The 18855-nt window shown below is 65.0% G+C and overlaps 1 protein-coding gene across 1 annotated transcript; it reads right to left on the bottom strand.

Moving 5' to 3' along the window:
- Positions 1 to 36: 36 nt before the first annotated feature.
- Positions 37 to 10387, bottom strand: CDHR2 (cadherin related family member 2). Its single transcript, XM_075441802.1, has 32 exons — positions 10357 to 10387; positions 9834 to 9892; positions 9340 to 9405; positions 9104 to 9243; positions 8781 to 8834; positions 8318 to 8407; positions 7675 to 7764; positions 7062 to 7184; positions 6841 to 6984; positions 6624 to 6699; positions 6355 to 6461; positions 6048 to 6278; positions 5802 to 5957; positions 5427 to 5594; positions 5094 to 5155; positions 4760 to 5000; positions 4411 to 4647; positions 4083 to 4152; positions 3381 to 3995; positions 3044 to 3115; positions 2709 to 2758; positions 2444 to 2595; positions 2129 to 2231; positions 1967 to 2055; positions 1679 to 1753; positions 1483 to 1560; positions 1337 to 1397; positions 1114 to 1238; positions 840 to 953; positions 604 to 681; positions 438 to 498; positions 37 to 247 (listed from the first exon to the last, which is right to left on the bottom strand). The coding sequence occupies exons 2-32, from the start codon at positions 9877 to 9879 to the stop codon at positions 128 to 130; spliced, it is 3894 nt and encodes a 1297-aa protein (XP_075297917.1). The 5' UTR covers positions 9880 to 9892; positions 10357 to 10387; the 3' UTR covers positions 37 to 127.
- Positions 10388 to 18855: the final 8468 nt, after the last annotated feature.

Below are 18855 nucleotides of genomic sequence, written 5' to 3'. Positions count from 1 at the left end.
AGACGGGCTGATGGCCACAGGACACTGTGACCCACGTGGGACAGGTTTATTGCCAGCCTCTGAGCACGACATCCCCAGAGCAGCTGCCAGAGTCCCGCTCTGGCCCTGCTGCTCCCCGCGTGCCTGCTCACAAGTCCGTGGTGGTGAAGGTGGTGTTGATGTGCACTGTTTTGGTGGGCATCTTCAGGTTCAGGGCTGCCACCAGCGCCTCCTCATCGGTGGTGTCCATCAGCTGCACTTTGCCCTGCTGCAGGAGGAGAGCGTGGTCAGAAGGGATAGGGACACTCCTGTCCTTCCCAGGAGCTGGAGGCTGTCAGGGACATGGAGAAGAAGGGACGAGAGGTGCACGAGCCCGCCCGGGGACCACAGCAGAGAGGAGGGGACAGGGAGTGCAGTGGCACTCCCTGCTGGGCACCAGCAGCTCTTTCCACACTGACCTTGGCCTTGAGGCTGTCATCTCCAGGTGCATTTACTGTGTTCTCATCCAGAGAATTCATGCTGTGGAGAGTGGAGGGTGAGGGGTAGAAGAGGGCCCCAGCACTGGTGGAGCAGGGACGCAGGGTGACGGCCCCGTGGCCCTCGAGACCTTCCCACAGAGCTCACCTGGCCACAGAGCTGGAGTCATCGTGGAAGCCCAGGTCGTGGGAGGGATCGAGCGAGACATTCAGGATGGGGTTGGCCCTGGCCAAGGATGGGTGGCAGGTGAGCGACGGGGCTGTGGGGTCAGCCCCGGGCAGCCGTGTCCCCCAGGCAGGAGGGGTGTGACAGAGCCCTGCAGCCCCTGGGTGCGGGGACATGTCTGGGCTCTGCCCTCCTGCCGCGGGGAGCCCCCCACTTACCCCTCTGTGTTGTACTGGTTGGTCCCGGGGATGCCGGCTCCCTGCTGCGCTACGGCAGGGTTGAACGTCGTGGCCACCTTCAGAGCCTTCATCGCACTCAGCTTCCTCTTGTAGCTGCGAAGCCCGGGGACGGGGTGGGTGAGAAGGGCAGGGGGGAGGCAGGCCATGGGATGGGGTGGGCAGGAGCAGGATGGAGGATAAGGATGGGTCTGGGGGTGCCGGTGAGGATGGGGGCGGTGGGGGGAGGCAGGAGAGGGTGTGGGCGGTGTGGTACCTCCTGGTGGTGAGAACCAAGACCAGGGTCATGATGAGGATGAAGATGACCAGGAACGCCGCCAGCCCTGCGATGATGCCAATCAGCTCTGTGTCCCTGCTGGTGGTTGCCACCACCCCGGGGCCCTGGCAGAGAGCAGGGGTGAAGGCACAGCCCCCCACCAGTGGCCACCCCACCGGAGGCCGGTGCCCTCGCCCTGTGCCCCTTGCCCAGCCCCACTCACGATGATGGCCAGGCCCAGGTTCACCAGCTCAGCCAGGATCAGCGGGTTGGACTGTATGAGCCTGCCAAGGAAAGCAGAGGCGTGAGCGGCGGGGCTGGCCCTGGCGCGTGGTGGTCCCTGTGCGCGGCCCCTGCCCTGGCACGCACATGCTCAGCTGGTTGACGTCCAGGGCAGTGCCGTTGCTGTAGACGAAGTACACCTCCATCACCGACTTGACTTCCACCCTGTGGGAGCAAAGAGATGGGGTGAGCAGGGCGCAGGGCACAGCACCCTGCCCCAGGGTGACTCCGTCCAGTGTCACTGCCACGTAACCTTCCCCGCCACCTGCGTGGCCCCACTCACTGGGAGGTACGGGTGTCCTCCGTTTCCTGGATGGCCACCACGTAGACCCCTGCCTTGGTCACGGTGGTCAGGGCCCTAAGAACAGGAGGGATGGAGGGAGGCTGGGCCGGGGATCCTGCCGCTCTGCTTGCGGGCACGGGAAGCGGCTGGACCCCCTGCAGCCCCCGGCTCCGGTGAGGACCTGCGTGCCCTGGTCCCCTTCACAGCTGGGAGACACGGTCAGTTCACGTTCCCTGCCACACAGCCGTGCACCTCCCCAGCCCAGCACCCCTTAGCAGCACCCCTTACGCTTTGATCTTTTCGGAGTTACTCCGGACTTCCTCCACTGTTGTCACGAACTGGAGGCGAATGCGGTAGCTCTGATCCACCGCAAAGATCTGCGTGGGGAGAACAGGGGTGAGCGGGGCCGGGCAGGGTGTCCCTGGGCGGGGGGACGGGGGTGACACTCACGTTCAGCGTGGTCTGTGCCGTATGCACGGGTGCCTCGCTGTCCTGAGCCTCCACTGTCACCTGGTACTGCCCCTTCAGCGAGCTGTCGAGGCTGCTGGCCACCCTGCGAGGACGGGGACACTGGCGATGCCATGGGACTGCCCCAGGAAGGCACCACCATCCCCCAAGCTCCACCCTGCCACCATGCCCAGGGCAGGACCCCAGGGTGGCTTTGTCCCTTGGCCAGGCTGCGCTGGCCCTGCCTGCACCTCTGCCTTGCAGCAGGCGGGAGCCGAGCCATGTTCCCCCCACCCTGGACCAGACCCATGGCCTCACTGGATGCTCCCGACGTAGCTGTCCTGCTCGGCTGTTGTCACCACCTTGAAGAGGTTCTCGAAGGGCCGGCTGGCGCCGTTGTCCTCCACGAGCACCACACTGACAATGGAGAAGACGATGGTTCCCCTCAGCCCCGAGTCAGCGTCTGTGGCCTGCAGGGACAGAGGATGGCAGGAGCATGGATGGGAACGGCCACTGCCTGCCCGCAGCAGGGACAGGCAAGCCTGGCCTCAGAGACTGGGAGCTCCTCACCCCAGCTCCTCACCCTCACGGTAGCCACTTGCAGGTCCACAGCAGAGATTTCGGGGACAACCACTGCCAGGGACAGACAGACAGACAGCGCGGTCATGTGATGTGCAGCCGGGCTTGCTGCAGACCCCGTGTCCTACCCAGCCCCGGGGCTCAGCAGAGCTCCGAGCATCCCCTTGCTGCCCTCGAGCCCGCAGCCTTCATGGAAAGCAGCGAGCAACCCCAGCCCATCCCCTGCACGCCTGACAGCCCTGCCCTGGCTGAGGGGAGGTCCCCACCGCCGGGCAGCGTGGCAGAGCATGGGCGGGTGCAGAGAGGAGCCCACAGGACACGCCAGCCCCGGCTGCTCACCAAAGGTCTCCGAGATGGGCAGGAAGACCGGCGCGTTGTCATTCACATCGGTGATGAGGATCCTCAGGGTTTCTGCAAATGTCCCAAAAACACAGCCCTGGTCACCAGCAGAGCAGCCCTGCAGCACCCTCCTCTGCTGCCCGTGGGAGCCCCATCCTCCCAGCAGGCTCAGGTCCCTGTGGCAGGGACCAAAAGAGCTGGGAACGCCCTCCCTCCATTGCCCAACTGCCCAGCTCCCCCACTTCTCCCCACAGCTCCTCCTGGGCGGTGGGAGAAGCAGGTCCCACCACCCACCATGCCCAGTGGTGGTGGAAGGAGTGGGAAGCGGGTGCTGTACCGTTCTGGCTGTAGCGGCTGCCCTTCTCAGTGTACAGGTCTTCTGCCCGCAGCGTGAGCACCACAGTGTCACACAGCTCGTAGTCAATGTCCGAGCTGGTCACCAGCACCGAGCCGTTGGGTGCCAGAACGAACCAGTCCCAGCACACCTCCCCAGCGCTGCTCGTGTCCTTGAAGCAGGCAACCGCCAGCTCCTCGAAGACCAGCGAGTGGTTGGTGTCTGCGTCGGAAGCAACCACTGTGTGGACCAGACCGTGCTGTGTGCCGTTCTCGCTCACAGGCACGTCCTGCAGCGAGGACGGCAGGATGGTGGGGGGCTCATCGTTGACGTCCAGGATGTGGACCACCACCGAGACGTTTGCGATGTCCCCCACGTTTTCTGCAGCTGTGTTCTCCGCCAGCACCACCAAGGAGAAGAACTTCTCTTGCAGGGTGTCGTAATCCAGGGATATGTCAGGGTCCACGGACAGCTGCCCACTATAGTACCCTGACCCCAGCTGGGATGAGCGGATCAAGAAGTTGCTGGAGCCGCTGCCCCTTTGAAGTGTGAAGGAAATGCGGGAATTGATCTCCGTCCGGTCGGCATCTGTGGCTTCCACGTCACCCACGAAGGACCCTGCAGGTGGAAACAGTCACTCAGTGCCCAGTGGACATTGACTCTGGGGCACCACTGGTCCCACAAGGCTGGCTACACAGCTTCTACCTGGAGAGTCTTCAAAGACTGAGAACTCATAGGACTGGTTGAGGAACATGGGTGTGTTGTCATTCATGTCCTGCAGGAGTTAAAGCCCATAGTTGTAGCCACTCCAGGAAACCAGGTCTCCCACAGCAGGCTGGGGACGGGAGCGTGGACACCTGCCTGCCCACAGGCAGGAGGCACACGAGCCTTCTTCTGCCTCTCTACCCCACGAAGAATCTGGCACACAGTGCCCCTGCCACGGCCAGGGATCCCACATCCCCTCTCTGCCCTTATGTCCCATCTCCAAGACTCCGCCTGCCCCAGCGTGTCCCCAGTTGTGCCCAGGGCTCACCCCCACAGTGATGGTGACGTTCACCGAAGTGCTGAGCTGTGGCACACCGTGGTCGTACACCTCCACTGTCACCACCATCTGCCCCCGCTCATCTTCCAAGGCCTCGCGGTCCAGCGGCTCCTTGCTGTGCATCTCACCTGTGGTCACGTCGATGGTGAAGTTGTTGCTGAATGATCCTGGCAAGATCTTGAAGCCCAGCTCGCTGTTGGGGTTGCCAGGCTCATCGTTGTCGATGGCCTGAAAAGGTCAGGGGTTGAAACGGGAAACGGGGGTGTCCAGCACCTTGCGACCAGTCCCTGCTCCTCTCCAACAGCCCCCCATTGTCTTCTTCACCTCCAGTGGCGCATACCTGGATCTGCGTTGTAACGTTCTGTCCCTCTTGCACCGAGATGAAGTAGGAGCCAGTGACAATGGGCGTCATGTCGTTGTCATCCAGCAAGGTGATCTCCAGCACAGTGGTGCTCACCAGGTTGCCTCCATCCTTGGCTTGGAGGTTGGCGTAGTAGATGGAGCGAGTCTCCCGGTCCAGCAAGCTCCCGTCCTGCACCAGCACTGCCCCGGTTGTGGCATTCACCGCGAAGGTTTTACGGCTACGGCACACATGGAGTCATCACCAGGGCTCAGCCCTGGAGGCCCCTCGCCAGGGCAATGCCCCGGTGGTGGCTGGCTGTGCCCCTACGTACATGCTCTCTGGGAGCAGCTGGTAGGTGATCTCGCCCAGGACACCGCTGTCCGGATCGTAGGCCTAAAACAGAGAGAAAGAAGCATCTGGTCAATCCATCTCAGCACCCAGGGCAATGATGAGTCTGGGGCACCAGCTGCTAGCAGTGAGCACCCCAAAATGTGGCCCTGCTAGGCATGTGGTTGCACAACCTATGTGCCTGCTGGCACCATCTCCTTCCTGTGTGCACAGAGGGACCAGTGCCCTCAACAAGAGCTTCACCAGCAGCGTCAGGCATGCCCAGCGCCCTGCTTGGGGGACGTAAGCTGTGCCTGCTCTCTGCCCAGTGCCTGACCGTGATGTTTGTGGCGATGATGGTGCCATCAGGGCTGTTCTCCATCACGCTGAGGTTGTAGGTGCTCTGGGGGAACTCGGGGATGTGGTCATTGCTGTCAATGAGATCAATGGTCACGGTGGCCGTGGAGCAGCAGTCTGTGGGGTTCCCCGTGTCATTAGCAATGATCTGCAGGATGGAGAAGGGATGGTGTTTCACATGGGTCCCCGAGCATGAGATAGAAACCTGTCACACTCCAGCCCAGTTCCTCTGAACAAAACAAGCTGCCAGGGCAGAGCCGTGTTCTGCTTTGGCTTTTGAACCCCACAGGAGACGGGCTGGGTCCCCTCTGTGCCCCGGCATATGCAGGGAGCAGGGACTGTCCCCACAACGAACCTGTACCACCATGACATGGCTTTTCTCGTAGTCCACAGAGAGTGGGTCTTGCACCAGGAGCTGGACCTCCCCTGTGCCCACGATTTTTGTGGGGGAGACGGTGAAGGCACTGGCATCCGGACCCTGGAGGTACAGCTCATAGCTGCTGTTGGTGCCCTGCCAGGGAGAGACGTGCAGGAGTGAGGGTGGTGGTGCAGCCAGGACAGCCGTCTGCACCCCAGCCCAGCCCCCTGGACAAGCTCCCACCTTGTCCGGGTCGTAGGTGACGATGCTGAGGTCGGACACGGGTAGTCTGGAGGAGGAGTGCTCTATGATGTTGCCCCTGAAGTTGTTCTGGGCACTGGTGGAGAAGTTGCAGCTGGCAAGGGAGCAGTTGTAGAACTCGGGCTTGTTGTCATTGATGTCGGTCACCACAACTGTCACCAGGGTGCTGACCTGTGCCACCTCATTGTAGATGTTCAGCTCCTTCTCACGCGCCTGGGCAGGACGAGAGAGTGGGTTGGAGGGCCCCGGGAAGAGAAGGATGGGGTTCCCCTTGCTGCCTCCTACTCACCGTGACTTCCAGCAGCACTTCCTCACTTGGCAGCTGCTCACGGTCCAGGGGCCCACTCACCGTGATAGTGCCCGTTGTGGCATCGATAGCAAAGGGGACGCTGGCAGCTAGGGCAAGAGGACAGCAGGAACCGGCTGCAGCCACCGGGAAATGCAGTCCTGACCCCCTCTCTGCCAGCAGGGCAGGCCACCAGCTCCCGGGAGCCCAGAACCAGTCCCAGCAGTGCCCCTCGCTGCCTGATCACCCCCGGGCCCTGCCCCATCACTCACTGGTGATGTTGTAGAAGATTTCATCATTCACCCCCGTGTCTCTGTCCATGGCGGTGACAGTCAGCACAGTGGTGCCCTGCAGGGATGCGGCCATCAGGGCAAGACCCATGACACCCCCAGCTGCCCCCGTGCCTGGTGGCCCGGACATCCTGGGGTGTCAGAGGCCCCGAGGAGGGCTGGGGTAGGGCCATGCCGCTGGGGCAGGTGGGCTCCTTACCAGGGCACAGTTCTCGGGCACGGAGCCGGAGTAAGGCTCGTTGAGGAACCGTGGGTCCAGGTTGGGCAGGTCGCGGATAGTCAGAGACAGGTAAGTCGAGCTCTGCTGGAAGGTCAACACGTTGTGCAGCATCCCCCCACCATCCTGGGGAGCAGAGCACCCATTAGCCCCATGGCACCCTTACCTGGCAGCCCTCTGCCCCTGGCCCAGCTGGACCCCACCTTGGCGAGGATCTTCAGCTGGTAGAAGGTGTTTGTGGTATAGTCCAGTGAGCCATTGAGCACCACGTTCCCATTGGCCAGGATGTAGAAAAGCCAGAGATTCTTCGAGCTGTCTGGGATCACCTGGGCAGGGGACATCACCCCGTGTCACCAAGGCAGGGAGCAGAGGACCACCTACCACATGGGCTCATCCGCAGCTTCTCGAGTTCAGCACCTCGCACACGTTGCCCAGGGGGTGCAGAGCCACCCCTCCTGACCCGACACATACCCCTGCTCCCCTGGAGCCAGGGGGCTGCCCCTGGCCAGGTCCCTCAGCACCTCTGCCCCGTGGGGGTGGCTGAGGGGTGGGTTTCGGGTACGGCATGGCCCACCATGCGACACGCTGCTGCTCTCCAGCAGGCGTGAACCCCTCCTTGGTGCCGGGGAGCGCGCAGGCTCAGCCAGGGCAGATGCCAGGGCCTGCCCTTGCTCACGCGGTTGAGCCGCGTTGTCTTCCCGTTGGCACAGAGCACTTACTGAGGAGGTCCTGGGACCCCCAGCATCCCTCCCCCCAGCACGCTGAGCCCCTGGCCAGGGAAATGCCTGAGGTGTTGGGGCTCACCCCTGTGCTCACCTCCTCGATGCTGTAGCTGACTTTGGAGGCACTCCCGGTGTCGCTGTCGTTGGCAAATACGGTGTAGATGACGCTGTTGATTTCCATGTTCTGGGCACACAGAGGGGTGGTGGTGGCATCATCCAGGAGAGCAGGGGTGGTGGTGCGGGGCTTGGTGCCCTCCAGCCCTGCTTCGGGGTACTCCGGCCCCGCAGGGCTCCAGGGGCTGCCCAGTGCCATGGGCCACGCAGGGATGAGGATGCAGCCCCCCCACCCTCCCTGGGGCTCCCTGGGAAGGGGTCGGGCTCAGCCCCACACCCCATTTGCACCCTGATCTGGCCTCACCCTGGCCTGGGCTGAGTGGCAGCTTGGGCACACCCTGAGCAGAAACTCATGGCAAGGGCAGAGTCCCAGCCACGCGTCGGCACCCCGCATCATCACAGAGGCGCCCGCCGGGAGCTGCCCCGGCATGGAGTGCTCCCAGGTCAGCCTTGCTGGCTGCACCATCGCCCCACGCCCAGGCACAGCGTCACCGCACACCCAGGTGTGGGGCCACCCGGTTCCCGGCACACTGTCGTCCCACCGCCAGCACGCCGGTGCCACAGGAGCCACCCAGCGCCCCTGCCCTGCTGCCCACGGGGGTCGGGAGGTCCCGGGGACGTACCTCGGGGATGGTGGCTGCATATGGCAGGTTGTAGAAGACTGGAGCATTGTCGTTACGGTCCTCCACGATGATCGTGAGCTTGCTGGAGACCTTCCGGGTGTCAGGGAGGGCGCAGGGTGAATGTGGGAGGTGGTGCCCGGCGAAGCTGGGTGCAGCTCTGGCACCCCGCACCCTCCCAGCTCCGCAGCCAGCCAGCATCACTCACCCCTGGGCAAAGCCCACCTCCAGCCCCCTGCCCCACCAAGCCTCATCCACAGACCCGCTGAGTCTCACTGGCTCGGAAGGAAGGCCTGAAGGAAGCCTCCAGGAAGGAAAGGTCACTGAACCTTTGCTTGGAAGGTCTCTTTGCCTCAGAAGCAAGCCTCCAGCCTCCTTCCCCACCAAGCCTCATCCATAGCCCTGCTGCTCCCCTCGCCATCCCCATCACCCGCTGCAGTCACCCAGCCCGTGCCCTGGCACTCACTGCTTGGTTTATCCCGTCAGACACCTCGATGGTGATGGTAAGCCTGGGCAAGAACTGGGGGGACACAAGGCAGGACTTGGTCAGGGCCAGGTGGAGCTCGATCCTTGGATGGCTGAGCACCAGCGCCCTCCCACCCTCCATCCCTGGGCGGGGTGCTCCTGCCCAGACAGCTCCCACACGGAGCCAGGCTTCAGGGCCAGGGAGCGACCCCACCGTACTGCGTCAGCAGCTCTCCCACAGGACTCACGGCTCTGCCCTCCGTCCCCGTCACCCCAGATCCCCCCAGCCCGGGCAGGGACATCTGCCCTGGTCTCTGCCCTCACCTCACGGTCCAGGGAGTTCTTCAGCGTCACTTTGCCTGTCTTGCCATCGACAGAGAAGTAGTAGGCATCTGACCCGCTGATGCTGTAGGTGAGCGGGTCCCCGTCTACGTCAATAGCTGTCAGCTGGAAAGCTTCCTCACCTGGGGACACAGGCAGCCTCAGCCCCTGCCCAGGCCACCCCTCCCCCCAGCTGCTCCTCCTGCACCCCAGAGCCTCCCAGAAGCTGCCCCACTCACCCAACTCCAGGTCCTCAGGCACGTAGACTAAGGTCATGTTGAAGTAGGGGGCTGAGTTGCCTGAAACTACAAGGAGGAGGTGTGCTGAGCACGACCCTGCGCCAGGCTCTGCCTGCACCCAGCACCCCCATGACTGGCAGCACCTACCTATCTCCAGCCCCAGCTCCCAGCTGTGGTTTGGGTCTCCAGGAGAGGCAGGGGAACCCACCAACCCTCACCTTCCTCGTGCACATCCCACACCTCCCACCTCCAAACCATGCTTGACCTCCAGCTGTAGCACCCGTGCTGGGTGCCATCCCCGCTGCCCAGCACCCTGTCCTCTCTGCCTTGCCCTGGAGCAGCAAGGTTGCCGTTGGGTCTCCAAGGTGCCAATGGGGTGGGGACTGTTCTGGGGGTCCCAGCTGCCCTTAGGGAATTTGGAACGAGTATTGGGGGCTGAAAGTCCCTCCAGTGCCTCCCGCCCACCCATGACAGCCACTGAGCAAAGTCCTCACCTGCCATCAGGAGGAAGGGGAGCAGCACCAGCGAGCACCATGCCATCCTGCCAGCGAACCTGCGAGCACACAGCAGAGAGCTAGCGCCCGGGGCTGACGGCTGCCTGCTCCCACCAGCCACCCCGAATCCCTCCTGGGGAGCAGCCCCTGGGGTGGGAGGGGCTCTTGTGGGGACATTCCCCTCCGCTGAGCTGGACTGGTGAGTGAGCACAGGGCTCCATCCCGCATCACCAGGCACAGGACCTCTGGTGACATGACATGGGGGGCCAGGGTTGGCTTCCAGGTGCTGGAGACCATGTGGGCACTTGGGGACCCCAGGACCCTCTCCTGGACACGGCTGGAGGCTCCGTTGCTCGGGCTCAACGGGGCCACCCCAAGCAGCAGTTGGAGCCCAGGCGCAATCAGTGCCACTTCCATGGTGCCACAGCCCGTTGGTAGCCCCCCGGCCCACAGATACCCCCACCTCCCCCCGTGACGGACCTCGGTGCCCGTGGGGGCCAGGGCAGGGGCTGACATCCCTTACCTGCGGCCGCGTCGCTGGAGATGCTCCTGGGCACCTGCTCTGCCCTCTCACCCTGGTACTGCCAGAGACCTTTGCCCCCTGAAGTAAACATGTTCATCAATTATTAACTGCAATTAAGGGGTGAGAAATCCCTCTCTCTTCCTTATTCCTTGTGGTCATCCCTCAGCTCCCACCCAGTCCAGCCCCATGCTTGCTCGCTCCCCAGCCCCAGCCCCCCAAGGTCCCCACTCTGGGTGCCATCTCCCAGGATTCGGCCACCCCAGCCTGCACCCATGGGAATCCAGCCCCCAGGAGGGATGCAGTGCCTGCGGGGATGCAGAGGGATCCCAAATCACCCCAGGGGACTGCAGACGGGCAGGGGAAATGCCCCGCGTCCCCTGAGCTGGGGACACCGGGGTCTCACCAGGACAGGGGGTGGGCACCAACCCAGTGGTGTGGCTACCGGCAGGGGTGCCTGGGGCCCTCTGCACCCCACTGCCACTCGCTCCCCTCCTCAGGGGCTCGGCCCAGCCTCTCTGACCTACTTCAGACCCATTGGGGACAAGGGAGGATTGTGCCGCTCCGCTCAGGCAGAAGAGGGCTGGGAGGCCAGGGGAGAACACGGACATGCCCAGGCCCGTGGGACCCCCATCTCTGCAGTGCTGGCTGCCTTTGCCCCTATTCCCCTGGGAACCCGTGGGATCTGGGCACCCAGGCAGCTCTGGGGTCCCCCCAAACACCCAGCCGGCTCCAGGGTCCCTATCTCACCCAACAGCTGGGTCAGGGAGCCTCTCGAGAAGGGGCTACAGCGGGGCCAGCCTGGGATGCCCCCACAGCAAACCCCTCCAGGGATCCCCCCGGACCCCTCAAAGGCTGCCCCGGGACACCCCTACAGACACCCCATGGGAGTACCCCTGGAGGCCCCCAGGGCTGACCCAGCATGAACCCTCCGAGCCCCCGGGACTGGTGCTGGACACCCCCCCGCAAACTGCCCCTGGCTGTCCCGGGACACCCCCGCCAGCCCCCGAGGGCTCGCCCGGGACGTCTTCCCCAGCACACCCCGGGGCCGGCGTTGGGATGCGCTGCCACTCGGAGCATTACGGCCGGAGCGCCCCGGCTCGCGGTTTTGGCGGCGCCGCTCTCGGGTGCAGTACGGCGTGGGGGGGGGGTGGCGGGCGCGCCCTTCGGCGCGGCGCGGGGGGCGGTGCGGCCGGTTCCATCGGGGCGGCGGGCGCGGGGGCGCCATGAGGCGGGGCTGAGGCCGGGCCGAGGCCGGAGCGGGAGCGGCACCGGGACGGACACCGAGCCCGGCGGGCCCGGCCGCCGCGCCATGCGAGCGGGCTGAGCGGCGGGAAGGGCCGGGCAGGCACCGAGCGGCCCGCAAGCGCCGGCTGCGCGGTTCCGGTAAGTACGGGGCAAGGCGGCGGCGGCGGGCCCGGGCTGCGCGGGGCAGGGCCGGCGCACCGGGGTCGGGCGGGACCGGCGCACCGGGGAAAGGCGGCGGGCAGAGCCCGGGGCTTGCGGAGGGCAGGCCCCGGTGCGCCGGCGGAAGGAGGAAGGTAAGGCCGGCGCGGGGGGGCGGGGAGGCCGGCCCCGGCGCACCGGGGAGGGCGGCAGGCAGAGCCGGTGCGGGGCCCGGTGCGCGGGGGTGGTGGCTGCGGGGGGGAGGCGGCCGCGGAGGGCGGCGGGGCCCGGTGCACCGGCAGCAGCGCGGCGGCGGGAGGAGCCCCCGGCTCTCGGGGGGTGCCCGGGGCGGGTGGCGCAGCCGGAGCCCGGCCACCCCCGGGGCTCGGCCGGCGGAGCGGGGCTGCCGCGGCCCCTGCGCGGGGGATTCCCGCCTCCCCGGCCGGACCCGAGTCGGTGGCTCCCGCCGAGGCTGGCTCTGCGTCCTGGGGTGCCCGACCCGGGCTGGGCGAGGAGGGCCCGGCTGGGACGAGCCCCCGGCGTGGGAGAGGGGCAGCGGCAGAACTCTTGAGAAAGTTGGAAACGGGGAGAGAGGCAGGAGAGGAGCGAGCCCCGAGCACCGGGCTGGGCTGCGCGCGGGGCCCGGGGCAGCCCTGTCCCCCCGGGGGGACGCGGGGGACCGGGCTGCGGGCAGCTGGCTGCGCCCCGGGGATCGCTGTACCGGGGTTGAGCCCCGCTGGGTGCTGTCCCTCCGTGCGGGGACACCCCCTCTGCTCCTGCGCCGGCGGCTCGGCCGTGAGCTCTGCACCGGCCCTGTGCTCCGGCACAGCCGGCCACGCGTGGCTGCGGCTCCGGAGCTTGGCCCCGTGCTCGCCTCCTCGCCGTCCCGTCTCGCCGCCTCGCTCGGTCCCTCTGCCGCCTGCACCCGTTTGGGCTCCGCTGCCGGCTCCGGCACCCCAGGACCCCGAGTCCCCCCATGGCAGCGGGGACGTCGAGCCCTGGGCAGAGCCCGGGGGGCACGTTGGTCCCCGAGGCCCCGGGAGGAGGAGCAGCCACCGGCCTCGCCGGCTGTCGGAGGGGAGCAGGCTGCGTCTGATGTCACTGCGGTGCATGGTGGGTAATTATGCACGTTGCAATGAAAATAATAAGGCCGGCTCCATAGCGGCGTCTAAAAATACTGCTACTGCAGAGTGCCTGCCGGGTGCCTTTGTTTGTCACCTTTGGGTGTTTGCGTTGAGGCTGGCCGGGCGGCGGGAGCCACGCTCTGCGGCGTCACGCCCCTCGGGCGGCGGGCTCGGTTCGGCAGGTGAACCGCGGCCCCTCCGCGCCCCTCCGCCGGGAAGGCGAGGCGGGAGCTGCCGGCGTGCGTTTGGGAGGCTCTGGTGTCACCCCCCTGCACACAGCCACGCAGGAGTCGTGGTGGGTGGCGGGGCTTTGTCCCCCCCAGCCGTGCCGGGAGCCGGGCGCTCTGACGCTGTGGCTGTGTCCCAGCGACCTGCCCTGCTGTCCCCTGGCAGGTCCCGGCGTGCTGGCCTGCCCGCAGACGGCTTCGCGGGGCTGGGGCTTTGGGCGCAGGCGGTGCGGTCTGTCCGCCGCTGGCGTTGTGCGGCCAGGGCAGAGCTTGCCGGGGCTGCCGGGCCTTCTCCCCGGCACTGCCTCCGCGGAGTGTCCTGGCAGCGGCAGGACGGGGACCGTGGCGTCTAGCTGAGCAGAGGCGGGAGGGGGGGATGCGTGTCTGGAGCAGAGGGAAACGGTGTGACGGGTGCTGGGTGGCACCTGGGCACTGGCCCGCGGCAAGGGCTGCCCGGGGTGCCGATTTCAGCAGGCTGTCTGCCCTCCGTGCCCCTCTTTGCTGTTGCTGTGGTCCCTCCGTCTGCTGCCAGGAGCTCGTAGCTCCCTGCTGCAGCGGAGGGAGAGGCTCGCAGGGGTGGCAAGAGCCATCTGGAGCCCCGGCTGCTCCAGCCGCCGGCCTGGCGCGCTGGCGGGGGGAAGGTGGCGTGCGGCAGGGCAGCCACCGAGGGCCGGGAAGGGCAGGAAGCGGTGAGCCTGCGTGCTCGGGTCTCTGCGACGAGTCTCTTCCGCTTCGTGCGCGGCGAGGTCGGAGCGGCGGCTGCTCTTGGTTTCCAGTCGATGCTTGCGGAGGGCTCCGACTCCGGCCGTCGGCCGCGAGAGCCGCGCGTGGCAGTGATGTTCCTCGAGCGGTGAAGCCTGCGGTCCCGGCCTGCCGCGCCGCGTGGCTCCGTTGGTGAGCGAGGAACAAAGAGCGGGGAGAGGAGACTTTGCGAGCCCCCATTGATTGGCACCGTGGAGGCTGCCCGCTGCGTGTTGGCGTCTGCCCGCCTGCGACCAGGGCTCTGCGAGGGGAATTGATCAAGCTGTAAAACCCAGAGCCAGCTAATGAAATAGGGACTATAGATTTTTATTTTAAATGGAAGAGAGTTTAGGGCAGATTTAATTATCCCTGTTTTATGGACCTGTTAGAGGAGTGAAATAACAGCCGGCAGGTAGGGCCAGGGCTTTGGCTCGAAGCACTTCTCCCAGGTGTGCACGGAGCTGGTGAAGCCATGCGTCCCCAGGGCAGCGGTGGGGCCTGGAGTGAAGTCGCTGGGAGCAGAGCGGGACGGGGCGAAGTCCTGCCTGTCCTGCCGGGTGTGTCTGCTTCCCCGGTGGGAGCATCTGCGCTGAAATAGCAGAGGGGCTGGCCCCGGGGAGGTGGGCTCCCAGCCCAAACCGGGGCTGGTGTGAGAAGAGCTCTCCCTGTCCCTGGGACTCGGTGTGGGCCTGTCCGTGCGCTGGTGGACGTGAGAGAGTTCAGGAGCACCGTGCTCGCTGCGCTGTCTTCCCCGAGGTGTCGTTTCCTCGGGGCTGTGGGCTCGCTGAAGCCCGTGTACCTGCGCAAAGCGTGTGGGGTTTGTAAATGAGAGCTGCAGAGCGCTGGGATTTGCTGGGCTTAGCTGTGTGTCGGACACAGGCTGTAACGCTGTCACTACAGCCACTCCTACTGTGTGCATCCACTTCACCGTCACGTGAGGCCAGCCGCGGGGCACGGCTGGGGAGGTGGTGGCTGGGCAGCCAGCGGTGAGCGGCGCGGCGCTGGTTTTCGGCAGAAAATCGTGGAGCTTTTGGATGCTTTTGGTTTTTCATCTCCGAGTCGAGGAGCCGGCGCACAGCATTTTCCACCATCTCTTGGCTGCCTGCTCTGGGTGAGCTGGAGGAAGGTGGTTTGTCACCTGCCCTGTGTAGGTGAAGGGTTGGCCAAGGGATTTGCGTACCCACCAGGCAGGCACAGCACGTAGGGTGCCAGTTTGATGTGCCAGAGGCTGCTAAAACGTCCGAGGAAGCTGCTGGTGCTGGGGAGCCCTCCCAGAACTCGGGAGAGCCAGGCCCGGAGCTCTGCGGTCACCGAGCTGCACAAGGATGTTGCATGGCTCCCCGGGACAGGTCAGTTCTGGCAAGGAGCGGCATGGATCCGTGCTGTCAGCTTGCAAGGGTGCTGGGAGAAGCCAGCCTGCGAACGCTCTGGGCCGCAGAGCCACCCCAGGGTGCTTATCCCTTCCTTCTCCTTTCTGCCTGCAAGTCCTCAGCCTTTCAGAACGGGAGCCGTGTCCTGGAGGGCACCAGGAGCCATGTCCAGTGCGGGGTATCTGAGTTTTCTGGAGCAGGGTGGTTTGGGAGGGCTCCCCGCTTTGCTGCGTGCATGGCGGAGGGTGAGGCGAGCAGTGTCGCCAGCCAGCAGCGCTCGTGACAGGCCTTGGGAATACGATTTTCCAGCTGCAGCCCAGTCCCTGGAGACCTGGCCTCACTGGCAGCGGAGGTATAGTTGTGGGCTTTCCTTGGCTACCCTGGAAAGCCGGACAAGGAACTTCAGCTTGACCGGGCAGAGCGGAGGACTGGCCTGCGGTGCCATGTGCTAGGAGCTGCTTCCACTCGGGTGAGCCTGCGTGATGGTGACCGAGGGCTCCAGCACCTCTCGGGGAGGGAGGGCCCGTGCTCTGGTCCTTCCTCCCCCCAGCCTGGCAGTGCTGAGCTGCGCTCCCCTCCGGCACGTTGGCTTTTCCCTGCTGTGCTGGTGGGGCTCCCTGGCTGCGGTTGGATTTTGAACCGCGTGTCCGAGTTGCTTTTCTCTCCGTGCCTGTGCTTTGGGAACGTGGTGAACAATAAAAATCTGCCGGCGAGAGCTGTAGCAGAGGTCAGCCAGCTCCTGTGCCCCAGGCTGCTCTGTTGTCACCGCACAGTCGCGCTTTGTGCACAGGGGCTGTCAGCTTGGAAATCATGTTTTTGCTCTTAAAACCATCCCCGGGCACTGGTGTGGGGCTCTTTGTGAGCGACGTACTGGGGAGGTATTGCAGCCAGGCTCCTTCACACTGAAGGCAGTGGTCGCTGCTGTTTCGGTGCATCTTGTAAGCAGCCTCTTGGCAGATTTTAAACCAAGGGCAAAAGAGGGTCAGTAGTTGCTGAAAATCATGAATTTTTCTGAGCTCCTTTGTGAAAATGATCGTTGCAGGTTGCCGTTGTCCCTGCCGGCTTCTTAAAATGCAAAATAAAACACCCAGCCCAACTTCCTGACTGTCACTAGCGCTTTCCAGAGACGTTTCGTTTTGCTGAGCGGTAACGAAATTGCTCTTTGCCGTCCACCAGCTTGTGGCTCTGCCCGTACCCTTTGCTGGAGCCGCGACGCCAGACACTGCCGCTCTGCCTCCTGCTCTGCCTCCTGCGCGCCGGCGGCAGAAGGGCAGCGGGGAGGGGAGGCGGAGGGGTCCAGCCTGAGCCCAGCCGGCGAAGCAGTGGGGAAGGTGTCTGGAGCCCAGCCCCTCCTGCCCTCGGCCGCTCGCTTGGCAGACGCTGTTAACGCTGTCCGCAGCGTGTAGAGAGCGGGCTGGACTCGGGAGGACGCTCGTGGAGAGGTGGCAGGTGAGCCGGGGACTCCCAGACTTCTGCATGGGGAGGGGGGCTGAAGCCCTGCTCCCTGGCCTGGCTCTGTCCAAGGAGAGATTGGGTCTGTTTTAGGAAAGAGCTGTCTGAAAAGAGCAGTAAAACGTGAAGGGCAGGGGAGTATGGAGTCCTGAACCGCGGTGTCTCATGGTAGGAAGGAAGGGGAGGACCGGGGAGGCTGCCCGGGCAGCAGGTTTGGGGACAGATGTGGCGGTGTTTGCTCTTCTCCCCCCACCCACATGCAACTGAGCTGCTGAACCGGCTGCTGCAGGACGCCAGGACAGACAGAGGTGAGTGTGGTTCAGCGTGCTTCTGTCTGGGGAGAAGAGTCCACCCAGGAGACCAGAGGACATGACCCGTTGCTTGATGCCGCTGAGCTACAGAGGTACCCGAGCTGGACCCGGCTGCTGCACCAGCAGCCTTCTGGTCATGGTATTCAGCTCGTGCAGGTGTTTGTAGGGCAAACGAGGGAAAGTGGAGATACCTCTGCAGATTATTTACCCTGTCCTGAGGACAGGAAGGCTTGTGCAAGCGTACTGTGTATTTGCGAGTCTCCTTCTCTCCGCTTTGAACTTGCTGGATGGTGTCAGTTGTGGTGGGTGTCAGGTGTGGTAGCTGTCTGGAAGGTCTCGGCTTGCTACAGGCTCTGGCTCGGTGGGGAGGAAGATGCTGCTGGCTCTCCCTCTGCAGTGCAGCTCAGCCTTGCTATTAGACATCAGAGAATCCACGTGGGAGAGATCGACAGGAAACCGGGCGTTATCAGTTCCGCTGCCTGTGCAGCTACTCGCTCCTCATGTCAGCATCCTCCACGTGTGCGTGGCTGGAGGCGTTTGACGGCAGTGCTGTCAGCCCGGGGGTGGGAGTGGGTGGTGTGTGATCGCGGCAGAGGCGTCCTGCCTCCGCTGCCAGCGAGCTCGGCTCCACCGGCGTGTGCGGAGCAGGGAGGGAGCTCCTCACCCCCACCCCCCCCGCCGTCTCCCCAGTGGGGAAGCGCTTCACCCTGCGGTAGATGCTAATATCGGGGTGTCCTGCGTACCCTGGGGCTTGTGTCAGGCCTTGGGTAAGGTGGGGACACTCCTGCTGCCCCCCTGCAGCCCGGGAGCTTCTGGGTGCCTGGTGCTGGTCTCTTCCCACTGGTTTTCCAGGCGCTGGGCAAGGGAGAGGAGGATCTGGGGCCTCTTCCTGTCCCTGGGCTTGGGGGAGAGGCCAGGGAGAGCGTGGAGGCGAGCCGCTGGCACGCCGGGTGTTGGGGAGAGGACGAGGCAGAGCGTACCTCCGGTGGGAGATGTGCTCACACCGCTGGAATCGCCCCGGCTAATCCTGTGACAGACCTGACCTATATCTGGGGCAAGGGAGGCGGCACGTCTGCGGCAGCAGATGGTGACTTGGAGAGCCTGGGCTTGGCGACGCTTCGCTTCTGCCGGCCCCTGGCTCTCAGGAGGGAGAGGACGGGCTGCCCGTTGGCTGCGGAGCAGCCGGGTTCAGCCCCAGCAGCTCCTGCAGGCAGAGAGCTTTCTAAGGCTGCTGCCTGGCACAGGGGGTCCCGCTCACCTGGGGTGTCACAGGCCTCGGTGGCTGGACTGGGGACCCCTTGTCCTGGCCCGGCAGCACTGTCCAGTGCTGGTGTCCATGGCCAGCCTTGCTGTAACATCAGAGGGGCATTGCTTGCGCTCCTCACGTGGCTCTTCTGGGCACAGCTGCCGGACCTGGGGCAGCGAGATGTTGGCGGCCATGTTCCCGAGACGGTGTGGGGCAGGCGTGGGCTGAGCCACTTCCACACGCTCTAACCCTGTGGCTGGACCTCACCAGTGAGCCGTGCCCCACTGATGGCTTCTCCCAAGGCCGTGCTGAGGACATCGATAGCCGCTGGCTGCGGGGGAGCTGGGGATGCCGGAGCGGGCTGGGAGGGAGTGTCCGTACAGATATCCACCATCTGTGGCCTCTGCCTGCTGCCGGTGCTCTGCCTGGGATCAGGCCATGTCCTGGCAGCCTTGTGAAGGTGCAGCGCTGCCTCTGCCCGCAAAGAGTGGCGAGGTCAAAGTGCGGAGTGTTGTTTTCCTCCTCTTCCCTCTAGTCCCCAGCCCTAGAAGCAAAGAGGCTGTAGTGGAGCAGACCTTAAGGGTGATCGTTCAGGTCTGGGCGGGTGATTCGGTCCTTTGACTGTCTCCTCCTGGGGTGCTCATC

Source organism: Opisthocomus hoazin, chromosome 22 (assembly GCF_030867145.1).
Source record: "Opisthocomus hoazin isolate bOpiHoa1 chromosome 22, bOpiHoa1.hap1, whole genome shotgun sequence".
In the NCBI taxonomy this organism is placed as follows: Eukaryota; Metazoa; Chordata; class Aves; order Opisthocomiformes; family Opisthocomidae; genus Opisthocomus; species Opisthocomus hoazin.
Note: the sequence above shows the minus strand (reverse complement) of the source record. Positions and strands in the feature narration are given on the sequence as shown.